The following is a 25,062-nucleotide window of genomic DNA, read 5'->3' as shown; positions in this document are numbered from 1 at the left end:
AAATCCTCAGGTAAAAAATTTACAATCTTCTGCTCTGATATAGGTGTTTTGAAGCACCCAACTTTCACAGAACTTGTATCACATTTTTACTTTTTCTTCCACCTTTACAGCCACAAGTCATTACCAGTGGGTCACAGACTGTTTACACAGTCTAGTTGCAAACATATGCATCTCTCAATGTTATACATTTTAGTATTTAAAGTGAATTAATGGGTAGTCATTTGAAAATTGAAATTTATGCCTACATGGACAAGGGATGCTTCTGAAAATATAGAAATTATCATGCATAAAAATAATCAAAAGCAACTGAAAAAATATCAGATGTGTGCAGATAAGCATAGTTTTTACATACACATGTGTCTAGACCTCAAATAAATCTGGGAGAGTCAAGTACTTGTATCTGTGTAATTCCATAGGGTTCGGGGAAAATCAAAGGTCAAAGTAACAAGTGAGACATAAATTCATACTAAAGGTCCTGGAGGGCCCTGTGGTCCAAGTTCCCCAGGATATCCTTGAGCACCCTGGGCACCCTGCATATTGAAAAAGAAACAGGAATAAATCTCCTGGGAAGATTATGAGCGAAACACAACACTAAATTCAATGAACTGAATAAGAAACAGAGGAGCAGCTTTGCTTCTGAATTTCCTTTTCCTTTGTCATGAGAACACAGAAGTATAATTCTTCCCCATTGCTTCATCGTTTGGCATATGTTTTGAAACATGAGAAAACATCTGTTCTAAAACTAAACTACTCAAGTGAGGATGTAAGTCCCCTGAGAAATGTGAACTTATAATCCATATGGTCCTATTAATGCCTCTAATAAGCCCTCAATCCTTCAAATATTCTGTGCAATAAATCCTATACTTTAAAGCTTAATTTTCAAAGAAATGGAAAATTAAGCACTTTTATTTTCTTTTAAATTTAATGCTCTCTGTTTATTCCAATAGTCAGAAGAAAATTCAGCCTTGCCTTCCCCTGTTAATGTTCATTCTTGAAATATGGACAATCCTGTGCTTTGTTATTACTCTAGAAGTTGAGCTGGTCTAACCTGTTCAGTCTTAACTTTGATGGGAATTTTAGGAGTTGGATTAGATGGCCTGCAACCTGACTGGCCTGAAAACTGACTGGTTTTGGTTTAGAAATCAGTGACATAATTGTAAAAAATGCTATATCTATATTAAATAAATAATACACTTAAATTATGTAAAATGCAAAATAATTTTAATAAATACTCATGTTATATAGAATGTGTTTATACATATTACTGTATATTTTTATACATATCTACCTCACTGTCTTAATTTTGAGTTACCTGGAGACCAGGCATTCCTGGTAATCCAGGATCACCTTTTCCACCATACTCTTGGCTATATCCTTCTGCAGGGCACCCCTGGACAATTAAATAAAAAGAAACATTAAAAGTTATGCTGTAAACTCTGTAGTGCAACAAGTCCTCTAATACAGTTTGTAGGGAAATTAACATCAGAATTGCATAATGATAGAAATGGTCCACTATGGATAGTTCTAACTATAAAAAAGATTTTATTAAACCAAATATACCTTGTGCAGGCCTTCCAGTTCTCTGTTAGGAGCAGTCTTCTTTTCAGATATACCTACATTACTCATGCACTGTCCTTGTCTTCAATTTATTTTTGTTACTTTTTATCCCTATAAAATACTGTCTAGAGCATCTGCAGATTTCCATATGAATTCATGAACTGTTTGGGAGAGGAGCTTAATTCTTTGTGTGCTTGAAAGTGTTAAATTCATTATATGCAGTAACAGTAGTTTGAGGGAAAAGAAATAATAGACCATTTTGCAACCTGAGGTGAATGCTGCTAGGACAATGGAAGCACCAAACTTTGTGGTTGCTTCCTCTGGAAGGCAAACCTTCTGTTTCCCATGAATGGAGAGGTTAGGAGCAACAAACACACACACAAATTGTTGATAACCAATAAATACTTTGTGTAATATGATGCAAATAACTGACCTTCTCTCCTTTGATACCAGCAATACCCTAGGAAGAAGAACAATCATATTGAAACAGAAGAGTAAAAGAGTGCTGAAATAACACATTCTAAATATTGTCTAAGCTTGGTGCTCTTCAAGTGATTTATTTTCATGAAAAAGGTGCATAGCCAGGTTCATGTTTACTGGGCCAGATTTCAATTTAAGAAGAAAGGGCATATTGTTAAAAAATAGTAATTCTCAGAGGTACAACTCTACAAGTGAAGGCAGAACAGCTTTGAAGCCTGATCTTAATAAATAAATAAATAAATAAAATCAGCAGAGCTGGTAAAGATCATATTTAGAAGTTATTAGATTTTAAGCCACTGGAAGTTGACAGACAGTATTCCTTTTCCATTTGTTTAGAAGTATCTCTTTCAAACACATCTCTACAGTGAAAAAAACCCCAAATCCTAGGATTAAAGCAATGCACCCAGAGTGAGAAGTTCTGGGTTTAATTCCTGGTTCTTATTGACTTAATTAACCCATTATTTTCTCACATATACTTAGGTACAAACGGAAACTGCAATCTATTAAATAAACCTGGAACACCTTTAGGGATGTAAGTGGCAAATTTTCACGAGTATCCGATGAAAGCTAACTCCAGGCAATGAATTTCATGCAGTCATTAACTAAGAAGTTGAGGCCCTACATGCAGACAATGTCTCTTTATCACACAGTTTTCATACTAATAAAATGGGCATATTTATATACCCCAAGTGGTGTCAGCATGAGCTAACATGAGGCTTTACACTCCTTCAGGGACTGGCTTTATGTGATGGGAATGCACACAATCGTGAATTTCGCAGACACTTACTGGAAGGCCTGGAGCACCTCTTTGACCTGGAGGACCTGGAAATCCTTGGTCACCCTGAAAGTAGTAACAGTGATTGTTAATGCAGATTATGGTTTATTATTTGGCCTGATTTTGGCAAATGTGATTACAGAAGAAGTTTTTTATGCTATCACACTAAATGCACTGGGAGTGCATGACCACTGTATTTTGCTAGAAGAGGATCATCCCATTTTATGCAGCTTGACTTCTATGCTAGACTGTTCAGATAAGTTTACAGATTCACTAGAAATCTATGATTTTCTGTAGTAGGCATTATTCTGACTCCCTCTTTCAGAATGCTCATAGAGCAAAGAAAACCTGGTAAATCTGTAACTTAACATTAAGACTTTTCTTTTAATTACTTTTAGGATTTATGAATTGCCAACTGCAAGTGAAATAAAATTAATTAACTACCTCCTTTATAACCCATTGCAGCAAAAGGACATGTTGGATGAAACTTATTAGGCCTTCTGGATTTACTGAAAAAAGTATTATCTGTCAAAATACCAAACGTTATTATCTTTTAGCAAAGGCCATTGGCATGTATTATTTAAGTATTTATTTTGCACAAAAAGGTAGCACTTTTCCTTCCTCTGGTTCCATGATACAAGTTTTTCTAGCTGATAAAATCACAAAGCAAAACAAGTCAAAGTTGTATATTGGGCAAAATTTAGAACACTTTTTGGCCATTGCCAAGCACAGCCAAACGCACTCTCCAGAACACTCAGCTTGGTTTGTACCTTTGTGCCATTGCATCCTGGAACACCCGGGAGCCCAGGAGGACCAACAGTTCCTGGTTCACCCTAAAAGAAGCACGAAATTGACACAAGCTTTGTTTTTGCACATTCATATTGCCCTACAGAAACACTGAAAGAGTTTATGTTGGAGCAGTGTTTCACAAGACATATTACAATGTGTTCTTAAATCATTACAATGAGTAAGAATTGCTGATGCCAAGATTTTTATCACTAGGCCAATTGACAGAGACAATGTTGATGTTGAAACTAGAGTGAGCACATTGAGCTGAGGATAATTGTGCACTAAAGACTGTAGTAAGAGAGAAATGGTTAAATCAGTTTCATTTTTACTTACTGGAAGGCCTGGAGGACCTGAAAATCCGGGTATTCCTGGGACTCCCTAACGAAATTAAACCAGAGAATAATATTATGAATATTAAACAAAAGCTCATCAGCAATTTTTCTTTGATTACATTCATAATAAGAATTAATGCAAGTATGATTCTATTAAAAAGATCGTTACTTCCTTAACTACTATGATTGTAAACCAAGCATAATGGTTACAAACAGGTAACACACACCAGTTTTGTCCACAGAAAAAACCCCAGATAATTCTTCATGGTATTCTAGTCTGACTTTTTCACTGCACACCCAAATATTAAATACATACAGCAATAACCTTGTACGTAAGGTGTAGCAAAAAGGGCAAAAGGTCTAAAAATAATGCTTGTGCATACACCATGTAATAAATTTTAACCATACGTTGAAATCATACATAATGCTTTGCTTTTATTTTCACAAATTATTGAACCAAGGTGGAAATTAGCAAGACGTTTAATATATATGTTTGTTTAAAACACACTTACTCGTATACCTTTGGGTCCAACTAAGCCTGTAAGCCCTGGAGAACCCTAGATCACAAATGGAAAGCAACATCTTTCAACTCATTTCAATTGATAAAAAGCTCATAAATGTCAACAGGACACTCAATATTTTCAATATCAATATCAATATGCCCACACAAAACCAGCTATACAAATAAATAAATGATTGGGCTACTACAGTCAATAAAGGAAACAAACATTTCATACAACTTGCCTAAATTGTGGTGTCTTGCCCTCCCTTTCAGTGTTTACAGGGGATTATCATAGAATCAAAGAATGGTTCAAGTTGGAAAGGACCTCAAAGATCCTCTAGTTCCAACCTCCCTGACACAGGCAGGGACCCCTTCCACTAGAACAGGTTCCTCAAAGCCTCATCCAACTTGGCCTTGAACTTCCAGGGATGGGGAACCTGTTCAGTGTCTCGCCACCCTCTTACCCTTGTAGTGAAAAAAAATATATATCTCACCATTGGTCAAAAAAATAATGTTGAGAATGCGGTTGCTATGGATTTGGTCAAACTGTGAGACCTGGAAGTGCTTCCCTGTGAGGAAAAAGCTGGAAGGTGCCCAGATATGGGCGATGTCTGTGTAATGATCAGATGCATGAGATGTATGTACTCTCACCCACACTGTTGAGCATGGAAAGGAAGACCAGAGCAAGCTGAAAGGGGGCTAAGCAGGATGGGAGAGCAAGGCTGAAAGAAGACAGCAAAGAATGCCCCAGTGACACTGCAACATCTGGACAGAACCTGCTGGAATTCTTTCAAGACGCATAGAGCTTAAGTGCTAGTATGAAGACTTTACCATTCCCAGAAAGGAAATGGAAAACGTGAAGAGCAGCATAGCTTCTAAAATCTTGGGCCACATTCCATTTCAGATGCTGTAGAAGTGTTGGATAGGAGAGGCTAACTGGCACACACTACAACAGATACCATTCAGGCTAAGAGAGGTCTTGCTAGATAAACTATCTTACTTTTTGCCATTCTTGCAGAAGTTATTATCACTTACTGAAAGGGAAATGCTGTACTAAACACCTCAATGAGCTCAGATAAAGGGCTCATCAACATGTATGAAATCTACCATGAGTATCACTTCCAGAAAGCATTGTAAAAATAAGATAGGACAGAATAATGCAACAATGCTTAAACAAATGAAAACTACAAAGCCCATTTCTTTAAATGTATAGTTAAGTGCTGTAGCCACATTAGTGCAGGTCTTAGACAGAATCTGATTGTGGTAGTACCTTCCTGATTTACATTGTGGCTGAGTTCACACCGTATTTACACAGAAGTAATTTATTCACCAGAGCCAGTTTATTGATAACAGCAATACTGTTCCTCAAAACAAATACACATAAGACACTTTTACTGCATGACTTTTTGTTGAGTTTTTTTTCTACTCATGCAGGAGTTATTGAAAATTCATATTCAGCCTCAGTTTAGGCATACAGGAAAGAAAGCAAGCTCAAGTCACTGAAGCCACCCTGTGCACCATGCAGGCAACCAGGTATTTCCTAAACAGGCCAAGATTTATCTTAAAAACCATCTTTCCCTTCAAATTTTCTTAAATCTATTTTTCATATTTGTCTCGCTAGTAGCTTGTTTACTTTCTTTTCAGATGTTAATAGATATTAAGACAAAAACTGAGGCTATGCTGCAAAAGTCTGCCTAGACCCATGTTCATTGCCTCTGGCAGTTCAGTCCAGCTGCTTTAGCACTGGCCAATGGACAATTGACAACAAAAGCCCATGGTCTTATCAGCTCTACTCTGATGCAGTCAAAATGACTATTGCAGCTGATGACCAAACAACATCCCTCACCAAACGGGAAGCTCTGAGACAGGTTTTGGTTTGGTTTTATAAAACAGAATTGTCTACACAGTCATAGCTAACTTTGACTGTCAAGCACAGTAGTTTCTCTGGGTGTATCTCTCTGTCTCACATACATACCTACCTTTGGTCCCTGTGGTCCTGGAGGCCCTTCTGGACCAGGAAAGCCTCTTTGACCAGGTGGACCTGGCACACCAGGAAAGCCTTTTTCACCCTGTAAACATAAAGATAATTAATCTCAAAATATCCATGTATTCTCCTTTTGATATCTTATTTCTAAGGCACCCATTACTTTCAGAACCTCTTAGCTTTCTGCTGCTGTGGCAGATACACTGCCGCTTGCCTACACTGACCTGTTTTTGTGGTCCATCTCTGTGCTGCCTAGGCCCCATGGCACCACATACTCATAATTATTATGAATTATCAGAACACAAGATAGCACTCAAGATTTTGCAGAGTATAGATATTAGCTGACAGCATGAAAATTTAAGAAAGCAGCTGATACATATTCCTTGTTAATATTTCTATATTTTAGACAAACGGAAAAGATGTTTCAGCTCTTCAGGCAGTGGCAATTTAGCATGCTCAGTTTTACATCAGTAAAGATCTGCCTGTTCAAGACGTTTTGCATCACAGCATGACATGGGAGAGAGAGAAGGGGTTTGTCAGCTCTCTCAGAGTCAATCTTCCTACTGCTTTATAGAAAGTTATACAAAGAAAGCATGTGAAATTTTGCTGTGCAGAAGTTTGAGTGTCTTATTTGATGTACAAGATAGGATCCAAGAGATGTCTCTGGGAAGCCAAAATACTTTGGCTTGTCCCTGCACCAATTCTCACTCCTCAAAATCCCACAAACTCACCGGATTTTAAATAGCTTCTGAATGAAATAAAAATTATATATTAGTAGTTACATATATTTATATCTCTCAAGATAGAATGTAATCCCATAATATTTTGACACACATGAAAATAAGAATTGCATTATAAAGTGTCTGTGAGATCTATATAATAAATCGGCATAGCTTTTTGTAAAAACTGGTTTATTTCATACACCAGCGTCCCAAGGCAGAAGGATGAATGCTATCCCAGAATGTGCCGCTGGAGGGGGTGTGGTACCAGCTCACAGGAAAACCAAAGTCCTCGGCCTGCCTGCCCATGGCCGGAGCCACGCGGTGCTGTCTGAATCCAGAGCAGCGCTCTCCTGACAGCTTCTGCCCTCTCTACAGAAAAGGCAATTTTAGCCACACTTTCTTCTTAGCAGATCAACGAGATCAGAGGATTTTCAGGTTGGAGGATTCTAAACACTGAATAATTACCAACACATGCCGATTAATGTCATTGTCCTGATTTTCCATAGCTGCATGAAAAACTTCATCAGTGTAAACAATTATTTACTCTTACCTACAAATTGCTCAGTTATTTAACATGGAACTGCTAAAGAAAAGTTGTGGGTGTCCATTCTTATTAATATTTCTCTTTTAGTGGGCAATTTATTTTTTTCTAGTTTTTCAGCTGGTCTCAATTTCACTGTTTAGGATGAAGTCAGGTTAGACCAGCTAGTAACATGAAAAACAAACAGGGAGATTTAACTGAAAATATTAGTATTCTCCTTTCTCACTTATTAACATATATTTTAATAATGACCCTATTTACTTTCAGATAAATTTTCTCCAACTTTGTAAAAGCAGATGGGACCAGTGGGACTAATCATAACCCTAAATCCTTATAGATGTCTGGAATCTGTTCATAACGTTTAGTATGAGAACTTCTGTGTTCGTGGTTCGCCTGAATTGCAACCATGACTTCTTCAATAATGCCCCTTTCATTTGTGAATCAGTTGTTTTTCCAACTGCAAGCAGGAGTCTCAAAGAATTTTTGGCATTTGTGTAATTCAGGTTTGTCTAAAAGCCACTCAGAGCCTCTGCCAAGCTGCTATTGGCAACAGGCAGAGCTGTGGATCTTTTACTGCTGATGGATTTGCTGTTCCTTCAGTGCTGGCAAGGTGTTTGTGATTAGGACCCAGAAACTCATCCCCTGCTTGATCTACAAGAGGTTTATCTCTTTGATGCCAGTGTGTGTAGCTTTCCCTCAGGAACTGGCAAAGAGGGGTGGGCAGGGTCCAGAGATGGAAAGAGGGAAGCACTGAACATGACACTCTTGATGGCATTATGAAATTTGTAACAGGAGAGCTGCTGCCAAGGTAATGACATTTGTTAGGAGTTAGTGAAAGAGACCTGGTGCTTTGGACAGTTGTTTTGCTGGTGTTCAAACATCATACAGTGCTGTAAACATATTAATGCAGTAAAAAAATTCAGTTGAAAAGTCTTAGTTAAATAGTGTCCCCAAAGTTAACAGAATTTTGTAAGGTAATCATTCTCTGTAGGCTGTTGGCAAAATACCATCACACACTAAATTCACTCACTGTATCAACTGAAGTAATCTATTAACAATTTCCAAGCATATAAGCTAATATTAAAAAAGGAAAATGTATCTGTTCTTACCTTACTACCTTTCGTGCTATCACAAAAGCAGGGACTTTTACCTTTGCATACACAGTTCTGTAAAACAAAAATACAAACTTTGTAATACAATTATTTTTCTCATTGAGTTGTTTGGAGAGAGGCAAGTGAGATCTCTGGTTTTACTAAGCAATTATTTCACAGACAATATAACTTAAAAGAAAATGTTTGTGAAGAGGCAATTCTCAACATTGGCAAAGAGCTCATTATTCCTCTGTATTGTCTTTTGAGACAGATAAGAGCATCAGTTAGATCTTGCAGACAGAATTACTTAACCTGTACAGTTTCTCATATTACAACAGTCACAGTGTTTCAAATTTGTAACTTTTATGTTTCTTTAATGATGGAGGAAAGATGCTGCAAGTAGCTGCTGTTCCCTATGGACGTGACAATTCCTGACCATTGCCGCTTGTCTTTTAGGTGGCTGAACTTAGGTGAGATGATGCCATCTATTAATTTTAAAAAAAGCTGCAGGGAGCATTTCTCCAATGAGCAGATACTTAAGCATTTATTTACAAAATAAAGCAGAAATTAAAATAAGTTGGCCATGAAAGGCAAATCCCCCAAGATACTATTGTGTCTGCCTCTGATTTATAGACAGATCAATAGGCAGCTACTTGATGTTTCAAGCTAGATTTTTAAAGAGATGCAAACATTAAATAGTTAATTCTTACCCTGATCTGACAGCTAGAATTCAAGTGGTACTGCATCAGAAATTTGGAAAACAAAGGTATCATGTAAAACAGAAACCATCTAACTATGCTACCTTCACTACTATGTTAATCAATACGATTATATCACTAGAGACACAAGAATAAGCACTAGTGCAGAATTAACAACAAACCGTATCCTGATTTCTTCTTGGTGACATCAATCAGTCTGGCACTGGATAATCTAAATTCATCAAGTCAGTTATATGACAGATATTTTAAGTCTTTGAATATCAATACAAGAGGATAAAGTGATGTATATCTCCAAATAAATTTGGAATAGTTCATAAGACTGTCTTTCAGTCTTTCAATAGTTCATAAAACTGATTTTCTTGTGCCCTATTGAATGACAGTACTTCTATCCCAAAGCATTATCTTCAAAATATAGATTATTGGTAGAGTTCTGCTAAGCAATATAAAAAGGGTCATTGCTCAAGGCAAGATGTATACACAGATATATATCATTATAATTCTATCGACCTTCATGGAGTTGTACCTTATGTCTGCCTGTGAAAGTATACTAGAAGTATACTAGATTCTTTACAATACCTGTATGCAAAGCACAGTTTTCAGGACATGTAGAGAAATGAACACATGAAATTACTCTTCTGTAACAGGTATAATCTGCAGCAGACTTGATGTGTACAGATACAGAAGAAACCCTTCTATCTTATAATCAAAGACAATCCAATGTGAAGGTAAATGCATGAAGATGTAGAGACTTGTGATGCCATAAAATTAATCTACGTTAATAAACTATTGAAAGAAAGAGAGCCTTTGCGCTTCAAGAAGTCAGAATGCTTAGAACGTGTTTAATTTACCATTAGTAAGCTTTCATATCTATTTAGGTCTTTTTGTGTACACATATCACTTTAACCTAAACTGAAAAGACCAAAGATGATTTAACATTACACAGTCAGTTAGCTGGATAATACTAAATGTTTTGGCATATAATTTTTTACGTAAGATTAGATTAGGCCTTCTGTACAGGAGCTTTGAACCAAAAATCATTGCTCACTTATATTGCTGGATGCTTTCACATCCTTGCAAGATGCCTGTTGCTCCTTTATCAAAGGATCATAAAAAAAAAGTGATGTTGCCAGGTTATATGATAAGGAAACTGAATGTTAGTTATTAACAGTTTATTCAAAATTCTCACAGTAACATCTACGTAAGTGTATTAACCAAAGCCACAGGTATACTGCATGTTTTTTGGTTTTGTGATTTTCATAATAATAATCTACATTTCTTTTGTCTATTTAGATGAAGTAGATTTTTTATCTAAAATCTAGGTCAAAGGATACAGCCAGATAACTATATGAATACCAAATCAATTCACCAATGAACCAAAACTAAAACCCCACAGCAGTTGGAGTAATTTATAGAGGAGCTCTTCTCCAAAGTGTTTTTAGTGATAGGTACAGCATTATTATAAACAGATACATAATTCCAGTTATACATGTTGAAGCACATTTACTGCAGTGGTTAATGTTTTGTTTAGTGGGTGCAACCTTATCTAGAACACTGAATTGCCCTTCCTACACCATGGGATGGGATTCTGTGGGGCTCTGACCTCTTCCTGCTCCTGATTCAGAGAGTAACTTAACCATCTGCTTAGAAAGTATTCCAGTCCTCTCCTTCACATAATTCCTCAAAGAAATGACCCAGAAAGAAGGAAGAAATAACATACTACAGACTATCGTGTCACCTATACAAAGGTTAATGTACATTGAGCATGGCACTGCTACTCCAGCCACTGCAGTGGTGGCAACTTAATTTGGGAAGAATCTTACACAGTTCTCAGCACTTTGCCAGTAGTACTGGTTACATGAAGAATGTCAGAGAATGTATTTAGGGATGTTATCAAACCTGAATAAGCCAAAGGATGTGACAAAGTCTTAATGTAAGGAGAACAGCAGGCAATGCCAGACTTCCTATTCTGTCACTAGCCCAGGTTCTGAGTGCTGTCACTCACACTGGGGCAACACAGTCCTACCGGGAATAGTTTAAAGGCAGGAAGGTGGAGAACAGACAAAAAGAACCAAAGTGAGGGTAATCCAGTATTTCTCCATTGATCTGGTTTTTTTTGGAATTACATATATGATGACAGGACAGTCAGAGTATTTCTTTATTTTTCCAGATCCAGAGACGATCAGAGTAACTCAGCTATGATTTCAAAATACATACTTGTATTAAAAATACTGCACCCAGAACAGACAGGCAGCAAAATGTATTGCTGCAGGAAACAAGCATCATATTCCTTACGTATATTTCAGTCCAAGACCACACAGGATGAGTAATAAAGACATTCAGATGAAAGCTGAGATGAAATTAAATGTATTGTGTAGGACTATGGTAATGTGGCTGAAGTGGGGCTTAAGTTTGCACTTTTGGTCTGATTGGTCTTTAATTTCATGGGTAAACTCCATTGAAGCCCGAAGTAAATCCTGGTTAACATAAAGATGACTGTGCAACATGAGGTATTTTTAAATTAATTAAAAGCAGTGCAAGAGATATCCATTAATTACTGTGGACAGTAAAAATAGCCCAGGTGTCTTCTCTCAAGTGGGTGATGAAGCTGTCACTTTCCTTCACTGGTTGTTCTAACAGCTGATCAGATTTATTTTTAAAAATGCATAACTGATTTTTCATTTAAACTTGATACTTATTAGCATCTCACCTATCCTGCCACTAGGTCTTTATCTCCTAACTTACAGAATCGCTAAATTAGAACTCTATCAATAGGTGGAACAAGACTTACTGGATAGTATCTATTTTTCTGTGATGCCACTTTTTTATTCTTTTCCATCTTTCTGCTCATTAATGATATCCTGAGCAGTAATTTTTAATAAGTATTGGCATTTAAGAGAAATTACAGAAAACTGGAAATTATGTATGAGTGAGCCAGCTCCTTTAAGTCTTGATTACGAATTTTCAAGGGCTGCTGACACATGGAGATTTCTGAATTCTTCCTGGGCTGTCTCAGTGCAGAGCAATCACTTTACACATCCCAGCTGTGTCTATAAATCACAACTGAGCACATAGAATAACCCTGCTCCAACAGTTGATGTTAATATAGTGCTTAAAACTTTAAAAAGCCCATTTCACTCGTTCCCAACTAATGTTTTCTATTGCATCTAATAAAGGCGGGAGTAATACAGGAAGTGGAAAGTTTTGCTCTACCATTTATTTACACTACAGACTTGTGTTGGGATAGGTATGCTGCACATATGTTAAGTGCTGCACTTTCTGAAGAACACTATGGTGGTAGCTAAAGTTTCTAGTATGGATACGGTTACAGTTTTGAAAATTTATCCTAACCTGCACAAGAGGATCTGAGAGCACAGCTTTATAGAGAAAAGTTCCTGCTGTGAGAAAAGCTATATAAAGAAAGTTTTTTTTTTTCTGATGCACCTGTATTAAAATACTTAGCTAGATTAGCACAGTCAGGAATTCTAGCTAGACAAGGTTAGTAGATACGTGACCCTGGCAGCATATTCCTCATGTTGCACAACTGCAAATCACCATGAAGCATGCAAGGTCCTGGAGAATGAGGTTCCCCTCACTCCAAAACACTGCTATCAAAACAAAATACCAGTCTCACAATTAGAATCTGTATACTAAAAGTTTTTCATGCATTCTAAGCATCAAACATGAATTCATTAAAATTATCAAAGACCACGAAGAACTTTGTGTTTTTTTAGTGATTGCTGGACCAGTACAACAAAACCAAATTATTAAGCCTCCAATAAGTATAGACAACATAGAGCAGAAATAGGAGATGATGAGATGAACGAAAATATGTCAATTCCCAAGCCCTGAAACATTGTGTAGTCACTTGTGAACTGGAAGACAGCCAGACATTCCTACCTTAGAAGACTCCTGTTAACAGCCATCTATGCTATCACAATTCACAGCATTTTGCTTACCAGTTGAATACCTAGGATGAAAATTATTTCATTTGGACTTTCCATTATAAAGAAATACACCTGTAACTTAATTAATAAACAGCTTGGTCAAGAGCAACTAACACAGAGAGACTGGGTCTCCAAGGACACAGCAGGAGACAACTGTTCCGCTACAGGCAGTGCAGTTGTTGAATAAGCTCCATTAAACTCTTGTAATGGGAACCTTGCTCAGGGAATAACTATTGAATCAAAATGCCCTGTTGGTGACATAGGTCTTGTATTACTGTTATGTACTGCTTTCAGTGTGAGGTGCAGGAGAGAAGTCCCAAACATTTGTGATCATAGTAAAACGTAACATTTCACAGAAGCAGGACTTTGTGTTTAACTTACAGATACACAATTCGTGGTCACACGATGTTAACACATTTTATCTGAACTTGGTAAGAACTTCCTTACTTTACATCCTTAATTTTAAACTGGTATGAGCTCTTTCGGAAGGGATTTGCTTGTTCATGTAATATAAAGATGTATTTATAATGGTATTTCAAACCAACTAAGCTAAATTACATGTAGAGAGAAATAGAAGAAGCTTCTGTATGTGAACATTTAAACAACTTTATATTATGCCAAGGGGAACGTGTGTGTGAACCCCTTTTTCACTTCAGAAATTTAAACCATTTTGAAAAAATTCTCATCGTTTTTACAGCAAAAATCTGTTGGTTAACAACTTTGTATAACAGCAATTTTTCAGCATTAGCCAAATCTCTCATAAGTATCCAGACCTGGAACAATAAAAAAGCATTAACATAAACCTTAGGTTAAAAACTATAAGCCAGATGGAAATAAAATTTTCGGAGAACTTCTGGTATCTCTTGCCTCCTTTTTGTTGATATACTTACTGAACAGCCTATCTTTTTTTTCCTGTGAATGGGCCTGTTTGAACAGAAGTTGCAAAAAACCATTGTAACATAGCTGTTCATACTATTCTCAGGAAAATACACCATGCTGTCATTGGGAGTATGTTCCACATGCAACTCCCATGGTGCAGACCATACTCTTCCTTCAAGCAGATACAGCACAATTAATTATACTGAACTTCTCCCTTCTCTCCAACAGACTATCAGTGAACAGTTAGGAAGTGTGAGAACAGTAGGGCTCAGCAATCCTCACTTTGCACACATCATCATCATTGCGCTCGGATAAAACAGATAAAATGTTTTAATTCATAAAAAAACAAACACACTGAGTTTTCACAAACTCAGATGATTTGTGAGCTCTGTAGTGATGGCCACTAAGGCCTATTTTGTAGATGTTGCCTAAAATTACTCAGTATCTATATAAGTAGAGTTGGCATATTGTGTGCAGTTTTGGAAAACTGTATGTTTAGGCTCTTAAATCTCCTGGTTTTGGGGGGTGGGGGTGGGGTGGTATGTGTGTAAATTCCTTTTGGTCTATAAAGAGAAGATACAGAACTGCTCTCTCTTTAGACAAAGAGAATGATGCTTTTTCTTCTTCTTCTAAACCACAGAATATTTTGATGCTTATGTTTATAATGACCGACACCTTACTGTTCAAATCATCTCACTAGAGCGGAAGTCACTGTGATAAGGACTATCAGAAATGCAACCAAACTGTTCCTGATATATTCACATGTGTAAAATCTCCAAAGACAGAGCCATAGACTCCACCTCTGGGGTTGATTTCTTCTCCTGACCTTGAAGTGGACATGGGGACAACAGAAATAAATATTTTTCTTTTCACCAAGGAAAAAAGACTAGGCAGTTCAGGCCGCAGAATTTTGTTTTGTGTAGAGAACTCTTAAGGGTGTTTAATCAGCTTATTCATCCGTGCTCTTCCTTCCTAAGAGTCACCTTAAAAGAGCAATCTAGTAACAAAGAATACACACCATTTAACTAGTGAATTTTTGCTTACCTACCATAATATGGTTAGCATTACTTCGCACGTTTTGTATTTCTTCCCAGATGTTGAGTGTGGGAATGGTATTCACTATAATTTTTGTCTCCTTGGGCCTGTATATTTGTATATTCATAAAATTCCTGGTGTGCATCTTCTGTTAAGTGGTGCAAATAGCAATAAAAGCAACAGTAGCTGGTTCAGAGGAAGCTTATTGCACAGGCTTTGGTTTCCCCTGATTTGAAAGGCTCTGGGATTTCACAGATTTTAAAAAATTAAAGGTCACTTCTTCCTGCAGCTTCCTCCAAAATAATCTGTGGAAAAATGCAGCACAAAGCCCTAGCTAAAAGGTCTTCACTAAACCAGGCAAAATGGAAAACCTGTAAAGCTGTGAGACTTGTACCCTATCACGAAATTGCTATGACAAATAATGAAAATGGAACTAAAAATACATTAGGTGTGACAAAATGCAACTTTTTCAGTGTGACTATGAGGGACTGGGGCTGCAAACAGTTAAGGAAAAAGCCTTTTTGTATTTCACCTTCCTCCTAGGCTCCTGCAATCCATGCCAACATACTTCTAGTATTACTTTGTTGGGCAGTAGGGTGAGAATGTGACAGTAAAACAGATGACCGGACATCCCATACTAGTTGCACTTAATAGCAAAGTATTTTGTTTCAAAGATCTGTTACGACAAATCTAGGTATCGCAGAAGATATGCTAGCACAGATCACAAATAAAATGGTTCTATCTCTATGAAATGCAAAGCAGTGAAGAAAGAACCAGTGTTTGCCTGCCTACTCTAACAATTTTAATGGTATTATCCAGCCAGCAAAATAACTTGAATTATAGGCTTTTGCTTAAATATGTATTTATCATGTAGGTTTTCTAGAAAAGGCATCAAGTGTCAACAGTTCAATTTTCACAGGTGTTTACTAAGGTCACCTAAGAAGGTTCATCTTTCAGTTGTATGATGCAGCACACACATAGGCATACTTCACATTTCTTGGCCATCAGAGCAATGTGCTGTAAACAAGCAGAACTCCATCAATTTTGATGCACAAACATTAGGGTAACTCTGCTAATCTATGCTAACTCTCTTGGCCCAGTAGGAAAAGCCTTGCTCTGCAGTGCTGTGACACTGTCCTGTTTCTCTGTGGAGGTGATGGCTGAATTACAATAAATGTAGAGGCAATCAGGAGCAGAACAGTCTAGCAGTTGGACTCAGTTATCAGAGTAACAGCCTCCTTGACTTTGGAGCTGGGAGCACATTAACCAAATCAAAGAGGGCACTGCACAAAGGACTTGTTTTTTTAACACACTCAGTAAACTCCCTTGTATATTCAGGTGCACATCTTCCCTTCTCAGCTGCTTGTGCAGCAAAGAACCTGGGCGCTTTTGAAGGCTGCCAGAGAAGGAACATTCTCACCATGATGCTTGGTGCCTCTAACACTTTGATTCCTGGTTAAACTAAGCCTGCATCACATTCTTACCAGCCTTGGAGATGGCCATGGGCTGAGCTAGAACATTTTCTCCTTCCAGAGCGATGTATTAAGATCTACTTGTGACAGCAATATAGGTCACATATAATCAAGAAAAAAAAATTGCTATTAGGAAGCAAAGAATACTTGTTTTAAGTACATGTATGCAAATTCTAACATTTTTAAGAAATGAAATTAATTGTGACATATGAACCCTTGCATCTAGTAAGAGACAACATGTGTGAGAAACAGGATGCAAGATCCTCCCAAGTCCTACAGTCACCCAGTTTGTTATGTCTCCTCCTTTGCCGCCAGTGCACGATGAAAAATATGAAGTATCATAATGGAGGCAAAAATATAATAAGGTGCTGTTAATTTTATCCTGTGAGCTAACAAACATTGCAACAGTATTTACAATACAAATTAAAAAGTGGTAGTAAGATGAGGTGCAAGCAAGTGATCTTGCTCAAGCAGAAACTCTCTTACTCTGTTCTGAACAAATACTAACATGATGCCAACATAAAAATGATCAATGCCACAAAGCAGCAGTATGGATTCAGTACTAATGAACTTGAGCAAGATACTTTTCCAATTAGGAAAAATTGAAACAACATGTCATTTGAAACAACAAATTTCAGGGAACATTTTTAGATTAGTGTTTAATTTGAAAATATACAAGAAGTGCATAAATGGTATCAAAAGACAGTACACACTTAAGGGAATTAATTGAATTGTACATTTGCATCAAGGCACTATCAGTTCCAGGTGCTGTTAGACAAAACTAAGCAATGAAAAAGCAAATCCTTTTTTCTTCTGAGAGAAAAAAAAATATGAAGAACAGGAAGAATCTTGTACCCTGTGAAAATGTATTGATGATGATGATGATCACTATTATTTTAAAATATTTAAATGAACAGTGGAAGAATCTGAAGAATTATAACACCAGTATTTGAAGCCAAGGAATACATCAAAGTGGCTGAAAAGCCTTTGACATGGGAAGATGCTACTTCTGCTGAGTTTTCAGAAGATGTGATTAGAGCATGCTAGTGGCCAAGAATGCAGACAATAATACTCCCTAGCAGGTGCCACAAAGTTGTGAAGAGCTACAAGGACTAAAATTTGCTGTATAAACAGCAGCAGGCACAGGTCAATAATTTGCTTTCCTGTCTTCAGGAATAAGCTACACCTAAAATTTTCTATGTTGAAACGTTTTTTAATTGATGCAAACAGCAGAAGTATTGCCTGCTGGTCAAACATAAATTTATTTTCATATGAAAGTTTAGCATAATTTTACAACATTAACTATACCTATTTCTTTGCAATGAACAGTTTAGCCAAGATGCAATGATTTATCAATTATTTCATGTCAGTTACAGTAGCCACTGATATTTAATTAGGAGTTTAGACAAAACTGCCAGAAGAGAGGCTTAGAAAAAGTGTGTGTGGGGGGGGGCATTCTCGGAACACAGCCTGTGCTTGCTAAAAGCCATCCAGAAGCCCATATGATGATATCCACCTCTTCAGAGCAACAAGGGCATGGGGTGGCAGGTATCAGCAGAGGAAGAGGAGAATGGAAAAAAACCCAGCAAACTGGACAGAAGAGAGAGACAGGTCTTCAGTTGTTAATCTTCCACGTCTTGCTTTACAGTAAGCATCAGATCTAGATAGAGCCTGAAACAACTGCAGAAAACACATACTTTGCAAATAGATCTGGTACCTCTGCTCTACATAAGAACTAAGAGGTATTTTAATTCCGTGACAAATAAAACAATTAGATCTTTGTTAAATGACTGAACTTGACTGCCAGTCAACTTAGAGTGCCATGAAAAAACCTAGCTTATTGGGTGAGGTGCTTATGCTGTTTCCAGACACTACCCAGAATGGGTGAGTGAAATAGCTTCATGAGTTTAGAAGAAACATAATTACTAATTAGACTGCTTCAGATAATTATAGCAGAACGTGGCTCTGCTTTAGCAACAACAAAGTACAAGATCACTATTTTTCCTTATAAAGGTGAACTTCAAAATGTTTTGATAGGCAGTAAAGATTTTCATGTATAGCGTTAGAGCTTTACTCATACATGCAAGGAAAAATTAACACTGTTGACTATTACAGGAGAAAGAACTTGAAATTTACTAAAACTGGCATTTTCTTGTGCTTTAGATCTATCAGGTATTTTAAAATTGTCAGTTTCATGTGTTTGATGGTTACCAGAAATTTACTGAAACCGGCACTTTTCTGTTTAGTAACTGCTAGAAATGTTGAGAGCTACACTGACCCGTGTACCCTCACAGTTGACTGAACTTCTCCCAACTGAGAACATACAGTCCAATCGTTATAACCAGACACTGGAGAAAGACTCAGAAAGACTACAATATGATCTAGGAGAATTTATTAACCAAACGGTGATGGACACTCATCATTAAGCCTGAAAGACGACCTGTAAAATGATTTTGTCATGAAGGTGGCACAGATGGTCCGGACGGCAAGTGCCGCTCCGGAGGTGTTTTCCTCGAGGACCATCCACTCCCACACCGCTGCGTCCTGGCCGTCCACATCCCCTGCGCCCGCAGGCCGGGCCTCCGCAGCCGCTTCCCGGGCGGGTGGCGGGACGGAGCCCCCATCCCACCCCGTGCCGTCCCCTGAGCCGGAAGGGCGGGAAGCTCCTGAGGCCAGCGGGCACACAGTGCCCCGCGCAGCGCCTTCTTTGCCATTCTCATCCCCGCCCCGCAGCTCGGTAAGATGTACCTCACCTCGCCTCGCCCGGGCGCGCGTACCTGGCACGAAGGAGGCGCATTATTTGAAACACACGCATTCACCTTTCCTTCCTCACCAGTGGCCAACGCAGCGCGGTGGCAGCGGGGAGCGGGGGCCGAGCCCTGCTCTGCCCCAGGTCCTGCCGCAGCCTCCGCGGCACCCCGCGCCACCGCCCCGTCCCGGAGCTCACTCACCTCCGCCGCGGCGCGGCCCGGCCAGAGCAGGGCGAGCAGCAGCACCGGCGCCAGGCGGCCGGGGCAGCCCCCGCCGGCCATCCCCCCCTCCTCGGCGCTGCCTGCGCCGCGTCCCGGGGCACTTCGATTCTACCCCCCGCCCACCCTCCCGTGGGTTTTGGCCGGAGGGTTGCTGCTCTGCACCCTCCTGAGCGCTCCCTCGTCGCGGCCCCGCCTCTCCTCCACCCCCTCACCCCTCCCGCGCGTCCTGCCTTGGGCACCGCTGGCAGCCGCCACCTGCCCGTCCGTCCGTCCTCAGCGGGCATGGAGTGAGCGAGGTGTCGGGGGCTTTCCCGCCTGGGAGCTGAGGTGAGCGCCGCGGACGGGCAGCCCCGGGCGGAGGCACCTGGCGCTCCTCGGGACGGGGCCGGGCAGCGCGCTGAGGGGCAGCCCCGTCCCGGGACAGCGGGAGGTGTCCCGGGCGGCCGGCTGGCTCCGTCCCCCGCCCGCGCCGCCGTGAGGGCGCAGGTGGCGGGCGCCGCCCGAACGGCCGGGGCTGCGCGGCGGGAGCGCGGCCGGGGCTGGCCCCGGGCACCGCCTGAACAAGGCACGGGCTGCGCTCGCACAGAGCGGGGTCGGCCCTGGGTTCCGGCGGGGAGAAGGGCATGGTGAAACCGGGCTAGAGCGAGGCGGTACCGGGAAAGGCGGCGGCAGCACCCGGGGCCCCCAGGGCCCCCAGGGCCATCCCGCCGCTGCCGGAGTGCTCCCGGGCACGGACGGGAGTTCCGTCAGCAACGCTTTCCGCTCCCTCGAGCGTTTTCTTAATAAGACAGAGGAGACTCCCAGAGGGATTTATGCCCCACCGCATAAATGGAAAGCAGCGAGAAATGTTTCTCCCCAGGCTTTTCACGTAATACGATACAAAGTTTTTGCGAATGGAATTGTGATATGTAGTGTTGACAATGTGTAAAATTTACCACATTTATGTTATTGACAGAAGTGCTGCATGCTCAAGGTAACCTTTCACCAAATAAAGTGCTGTTTTGAAAAGGTGCAAACTTAGAAAGCATGTTGGCAGTCCCAGCCACAGCAACTTTACCTTGTCTGTAGTGTTCATGGATGCTGTACAGGAAATCCCACATTACAGGTTTTTTTAGCACTAGAAGTGATAAAGCAAAAGCAAGTGTATGATATGTGTATATAAATCTAGGAGTACTCATGAAATACAAATCTAAAGGCTTTCATGAGCAGAAAGCTAGCCACAGAACGTTGTAAAACAGCTTCTCTGACAGGCAGAAGAGTAGAGCTGGATCTCCACTCAGTAGACCATACTGTCAGCTGGTTAGTAGAAGCTACTTTTCCAAAAAGTTCGGTACTACTAGTAAGAACATGCCTCGGGAATAGGTGAGCATTATCTTCAGTACCAAATATCTTGTACATAGAATCATGTTAAAACAACTTGACTCTAAAATATCCAACATCTGTGAGAGCAAGCTGGTATGGACAGCAAGGTATGGAGAGAAAGGAAAAGAATTCCCCCGTTTTCTGGCCAGATTGATGGTGACCATGTAGAAGAAATAGTATCCATTAGTGGAATTTAACATGAGAAGTACTGGTGTTAGAGAGAAGGTAGTAGACACTCATTTATACAAAAGTCGAAACAAAAGGTGCAGAACCTGTCTACGAGACAATGAGGTCAGAGCAATAGAGACTACAGTGGAAGACGGTGTAATCAGTCCTCTGAAATTATTACAATTTCTATGCAGAGTGCCCCAGCACATGATTGGTTCCTTTGGATGTAATGAGAATACAGTTAGGACTGCTCCAATTTTTTATATCTCAATAACTGTAGCTGTGTGTCTGCCTCAAACTATAGCTCATGTTCCACGGTCTTTAGCAGAGTTACTGAGAATGAAATTTTCTTGCTTCTCAATTCTTGTCTAGAAAGTAAACATCTAGATTATGTTACAGTGCCAGCTTTTCCCCTTCTTTTTTCTGAGGCTGAGGTGAGGTTTGGTGATCTCATATGAAACCTATTCCTTTGGTGGCAGTGAGTGTGCTATTCTGGGTATATTTTATTGAGGTAACTGTTGTGATTGCTTCAAAAACATAAAACGTGACAATTTGACACATCAATCTAGACAACACCTTGTATTCTTTCTGTTACTGTATTAGCTATTGAACACTTCAACTTGTTTGGAAAACGATGGGGTTTAAATAGCCATGACAAAATAACAAGCAGAGGGTTGCAAGTCTTCCACTCATGCATTAAGTATTATTTTAAACTGTGTCAATGAGTTGGATGAAAATGGATCTTAATCTGAAAATAAAACTTTCACTGCTAATACAAAGCAAATGTACCAAATATAATTTTCTTTTTTATTTTCTTCTTAATTTTCAGAAGCTGTTTGGATAATTAAATAATGAGATGGCTAGTGGGCAACAGGAACACATTTCTGCAAAGTCTAACACTTTATGACTGGCTTGGACTTTCCATTCGAGGCAATCAGTCCCTGCAATATTGTATTGCCTCACAATTTTGCTTATATTGTTTATATTACTAATGTAAAAAATCAGTGAGGTAGGAATGCTGTTGGAATATTATTTTTTTATTAGGGATGTTGTTATTTTTTTCTTTTTTTACAGATGGGGAGCTAGGGCACAGCAAGAGTGTAAGAATTTGACAGATGAATGGAGTACTGTACAATACATGTAGAGAGTGATCTTGCAGCATGGATTGGCTGCCTTTAGGCTATTTATTCATCAGTCAGTGCACAGCAGCTTACAAAGTCTCTTCTTCATACTGTGGGATTTGGATGTACTGTGCATACACACAGGAGTCAATATTATTTATAGATTAGTTCTGGTTAAAAAGATGCCACACTATCTAAAGAATAGAAAGCAATATGGTAATGTTTCAAGAACTGTACCCTCACATGTTTAACAAACACATGGCTGCTGCCTGAACAGCTATCAGAGAGCAGCCAGTTTGCTGCACTTCACATCCTTACTCCTTGCTCAGGAGCAGACTGTCTTTGCCTACTCAGGAGACTTCTCCAAAGGAGGCAAACCCCTGTCCATTCACTCTAGTCAGTGTTCAGTCTCCTCAAAATGATTTCCCCACATTTGGAATACTGGAGCACTAAAAAGCAGAAGCCTGTGATAATCTGTGCTAACCTAGGAGAAGCCCAGCCTCTTAAACCCTCAGTCTGAAATAACCAGTGTGACTCATTTGCCAGACATGCCATATTACAAAGGATTGCAGCTTCTTTTTTCATTTGGGAGATATAAAAGTTTGTACATGACCTGGCCATGTCTCTGGATTTGTGAAGCTTGGGTTTACAAAAAGGTTGGAGCAGCACATAAAACTGCTGTTGGACATAAGTCATAGGTTAGGGATGCACTATGTATGCAAATTATGTATTATGTATGCAATTTATGTATGCAAAATTTGACTGTGTGGGATTGTGGAGGCCGCTGGTCAGTCCTGCCCACAGAGCTTCCAGCTTCCTAAATCCTGGTAAAATCTGTAGAAAAAATGTTCGAAAAATAAAGCTAAAAATCTCTAGGTAATGATTGTCATCTGTCCATGCATATGGGTAGAGCTCTTAGATGAAAATGCATATGGCTTATTCTGCATTCAGAGTGGTCCTCCTTTGCTCAGATTCTGGCACAGATTGGTCCAGCCCAGTTTGCAAAAGCTGCTGCTGCTAAATCTGGTCTTAAAACTATAGCAAATACTTTCTTGAGGATTTGTGTTCTAAGGTTCATTAGGTTTTTTACTATAGATAGGCGTTGCGTCTTTTGTCTTAATGCCTTTAACTAAAATGGTGGCTATGAAAGCTTTTTATGAAATAATGATGCAAGATGCTCTTTGTTCATTATTTTAAACACAGAATGAAGACTATCTTTTCTAGGCTGAAATCTTGTACCCCTTTTTATGTTGATCTGCAGTTTCATTATAGTCCCCTTGAAATAATTGGATTGCTGATAAAATAAAATGTGGCCTGAATAGGAAGAACATAATGTAATGCCAACACAAAGCTGTGCCGTGTAACACAGATAAATGGTTAAGACTTATTTTTGGTTATCCAGTAATTATTCACGTATATTTTAATATAAACAGGTTCAGAGGGGAAAACAACACCATTATGGAACAGTGTTTATAGACCATCCATGAACAGAAGGAAAGAGAAGACCTGCCATTTAAAGAAAAAAAAAGTGCTGCATATACAAATCCTCAATCAGCAGGAATGGCATTAACAAAGGATTCATTTGAACGGATTAAATGGCTTATCACAGCTGCCTGGTGAGTTTTACAGATCACTACATTTTTTAACCAGATGCACTGAGATATATTCTTAGCTATCAATTTAACAGTAATAAGAAATCAGAAGTTAAATAATTTGTGGCCTGTCATAAATTTGATAAGCCTGTGTGATAATTTATTTTGAGTTCAATTACTGGTCTATAAGTTTATACCACTTGAATTTCAGGTTCTATGCTATTTAAGTAGTAGGAAACAGGAACTATAACTCTGAGTCTCTCCAAGGCAGCTCTTCTTGCCTTTTTTCTGCATTATTTGTGACTGACTTACCGCTAACAGTCTCTGCTGAGTCAATTACATAGGGAACATCTCCCTGGCTTCAGGAGGCAGAGGTTTGGAAATGGCAGAGAATCTGGTAAACACATGCCTGCTGTATATGGCTGGAAAAAGGGGGGACTGCAGCACCATGTATCAAGAAAAACATAATCAGATTTCTATTTCACTTGTGCAAAAGCTTCATGAGAACTTGGTGTTTTCCTAAATAAAAAATAACTCACAGCTGGTCAACTTTGGTATGGGAATAAATATTTACAGGGACTGTCTGTCGAAGCAAAAGTGGCGTTAAATTATTAACAATCACAGAACAACAGTATTACCTGCTACCTGGTTGAAGTGTTCCTGTGAAGTTAAATCCTTCCAACACGAACTTACTTGATGCATTAAACAATGAACCACTGGTATGCAGAAGACTTCTCCACCATTTACTGCTGTAGCTGATCATCTGGCAGTTTCACATTGTTTAATCAGTCCTTCATTTCATATTTAGCAAGGGACAGCATCTTCTGTCTTCAGTTGCTACTAATTATTTTCATAAATATTTTGTTGCAGTAAAATCTGTATTTGAAAATGAGTAGCAGGCAACACAGGTGTAAAAAGTATATGGAGTAAATGTACATAAATGGCTAAAACATGTTAATGCTTTCAGTATTGAATTTATCAGTAAATATCAGATCATATACAGGTTATATTATTTCCAGTTTAAA

General features: G+C 39.1%; 2 protein-coding genes across 5 annotated transcripts in view; one reads left to right on the top strand and one right to left on the bottom strand.

Annotated features, from left to right (window-relative positions):
- Window positions 1–19,899, bottom strand: part of COL4A3 (collagen type IV alpha 3 chain) — a 56,152-nt gene extending 36,253 nt beyond the window's left edge. The window contains exons 1-10 of one of the 3 annotated variants that reach the window (XR_006018314.1): window positions 19,774–19,899; window positions 8,792–8,848; window positions 6,415–6,504; window positions 4,446–4,490; window positions 3,935–3,979; window positions 3,583–3,645; window positions 2,825–2,878; window positions 1,991–2,017; window positions 1,313–1,390; window positions 468–530 (exon numbers count right to left, since the gene is read on the bottom strand). Coding sequence is in view for 2 of the 3 variants with exons in the window: in XM_042041803.1 (XP_041897737.1) it covers window positions 468–530; window positions 1,313–1,390; window positions 1,991–2,017; window positions 2,825–2,878; window positions 3,583–3,645; window positions 3,935–3,979; window positions 4,446–4,490; window positions 6,415–6,504; window positions 8,792–8,848; window positions 19,774–19,854 (603 nt within the window). In the remaining variant the exon portion in view is untranslated. The remainder of the gene's footprint in view (window positions 1–467; window positions 531–1,312; window positions 1,391–1,990; window positions 2,018–2,824; window positions 2,879–3,582; window positions 3,646–3,934; window positions 3,980–4,445; window positions 4,491–6,414; window positions 6,505–8,791; window positions 8,849–19,773) is intronic. The other 2 variants (XM_042041803.1, XM_042041804.1) reach the window with 2 other exon arrangements.
- An 82-nt stretch (window positions 19,900–19,981) lies between these two features.
- Window positions 19,982–25,062, top strand: part of COL4A4 (collagen type IV alpha 4 chain) — a 66,593-nt gene continuing 61,512 nt past the window's right edge. For both annotated transcript variants that reach the window (XM_042041801.1, XM_042041800.1), the window contains exons 1-2: window positions 19,982–20,121; window positions 23,879–24,061. In XM_042041801.1, the coding sequence (XP_041897735.1) occupies window positions 24,006–24,061 (56 nt within the window). In that variant the 5' untranslated portion in view covers window positions 19,982–20,121; window positions 23,879–24,005. The remainder of the gene's footprint in view (window positions 20,122–23,878; window positions 24,062–25,062) is intronic.

This window comes from Corvus kubaryi, unplaced genomic scaffold (genome assembly GCF_017639235.1).
Source record: "Corvus kubaryi isolate FWS band 111438036 unplaced genomic scaffold, C.kubaryi_AGA036_p1.0 37397, whole genome shotgun sequence".
Lineage (NCBI taxonomy): Eukaryota > Metazoa > Chordata > Aves > Passeriformes > Corvidae > Corvus > Corvus kubaryi.
Note: the sequence above shows the minus strand (reverse complement) of the source record. Positions and strands in the feature narration are given on the sequence as shown.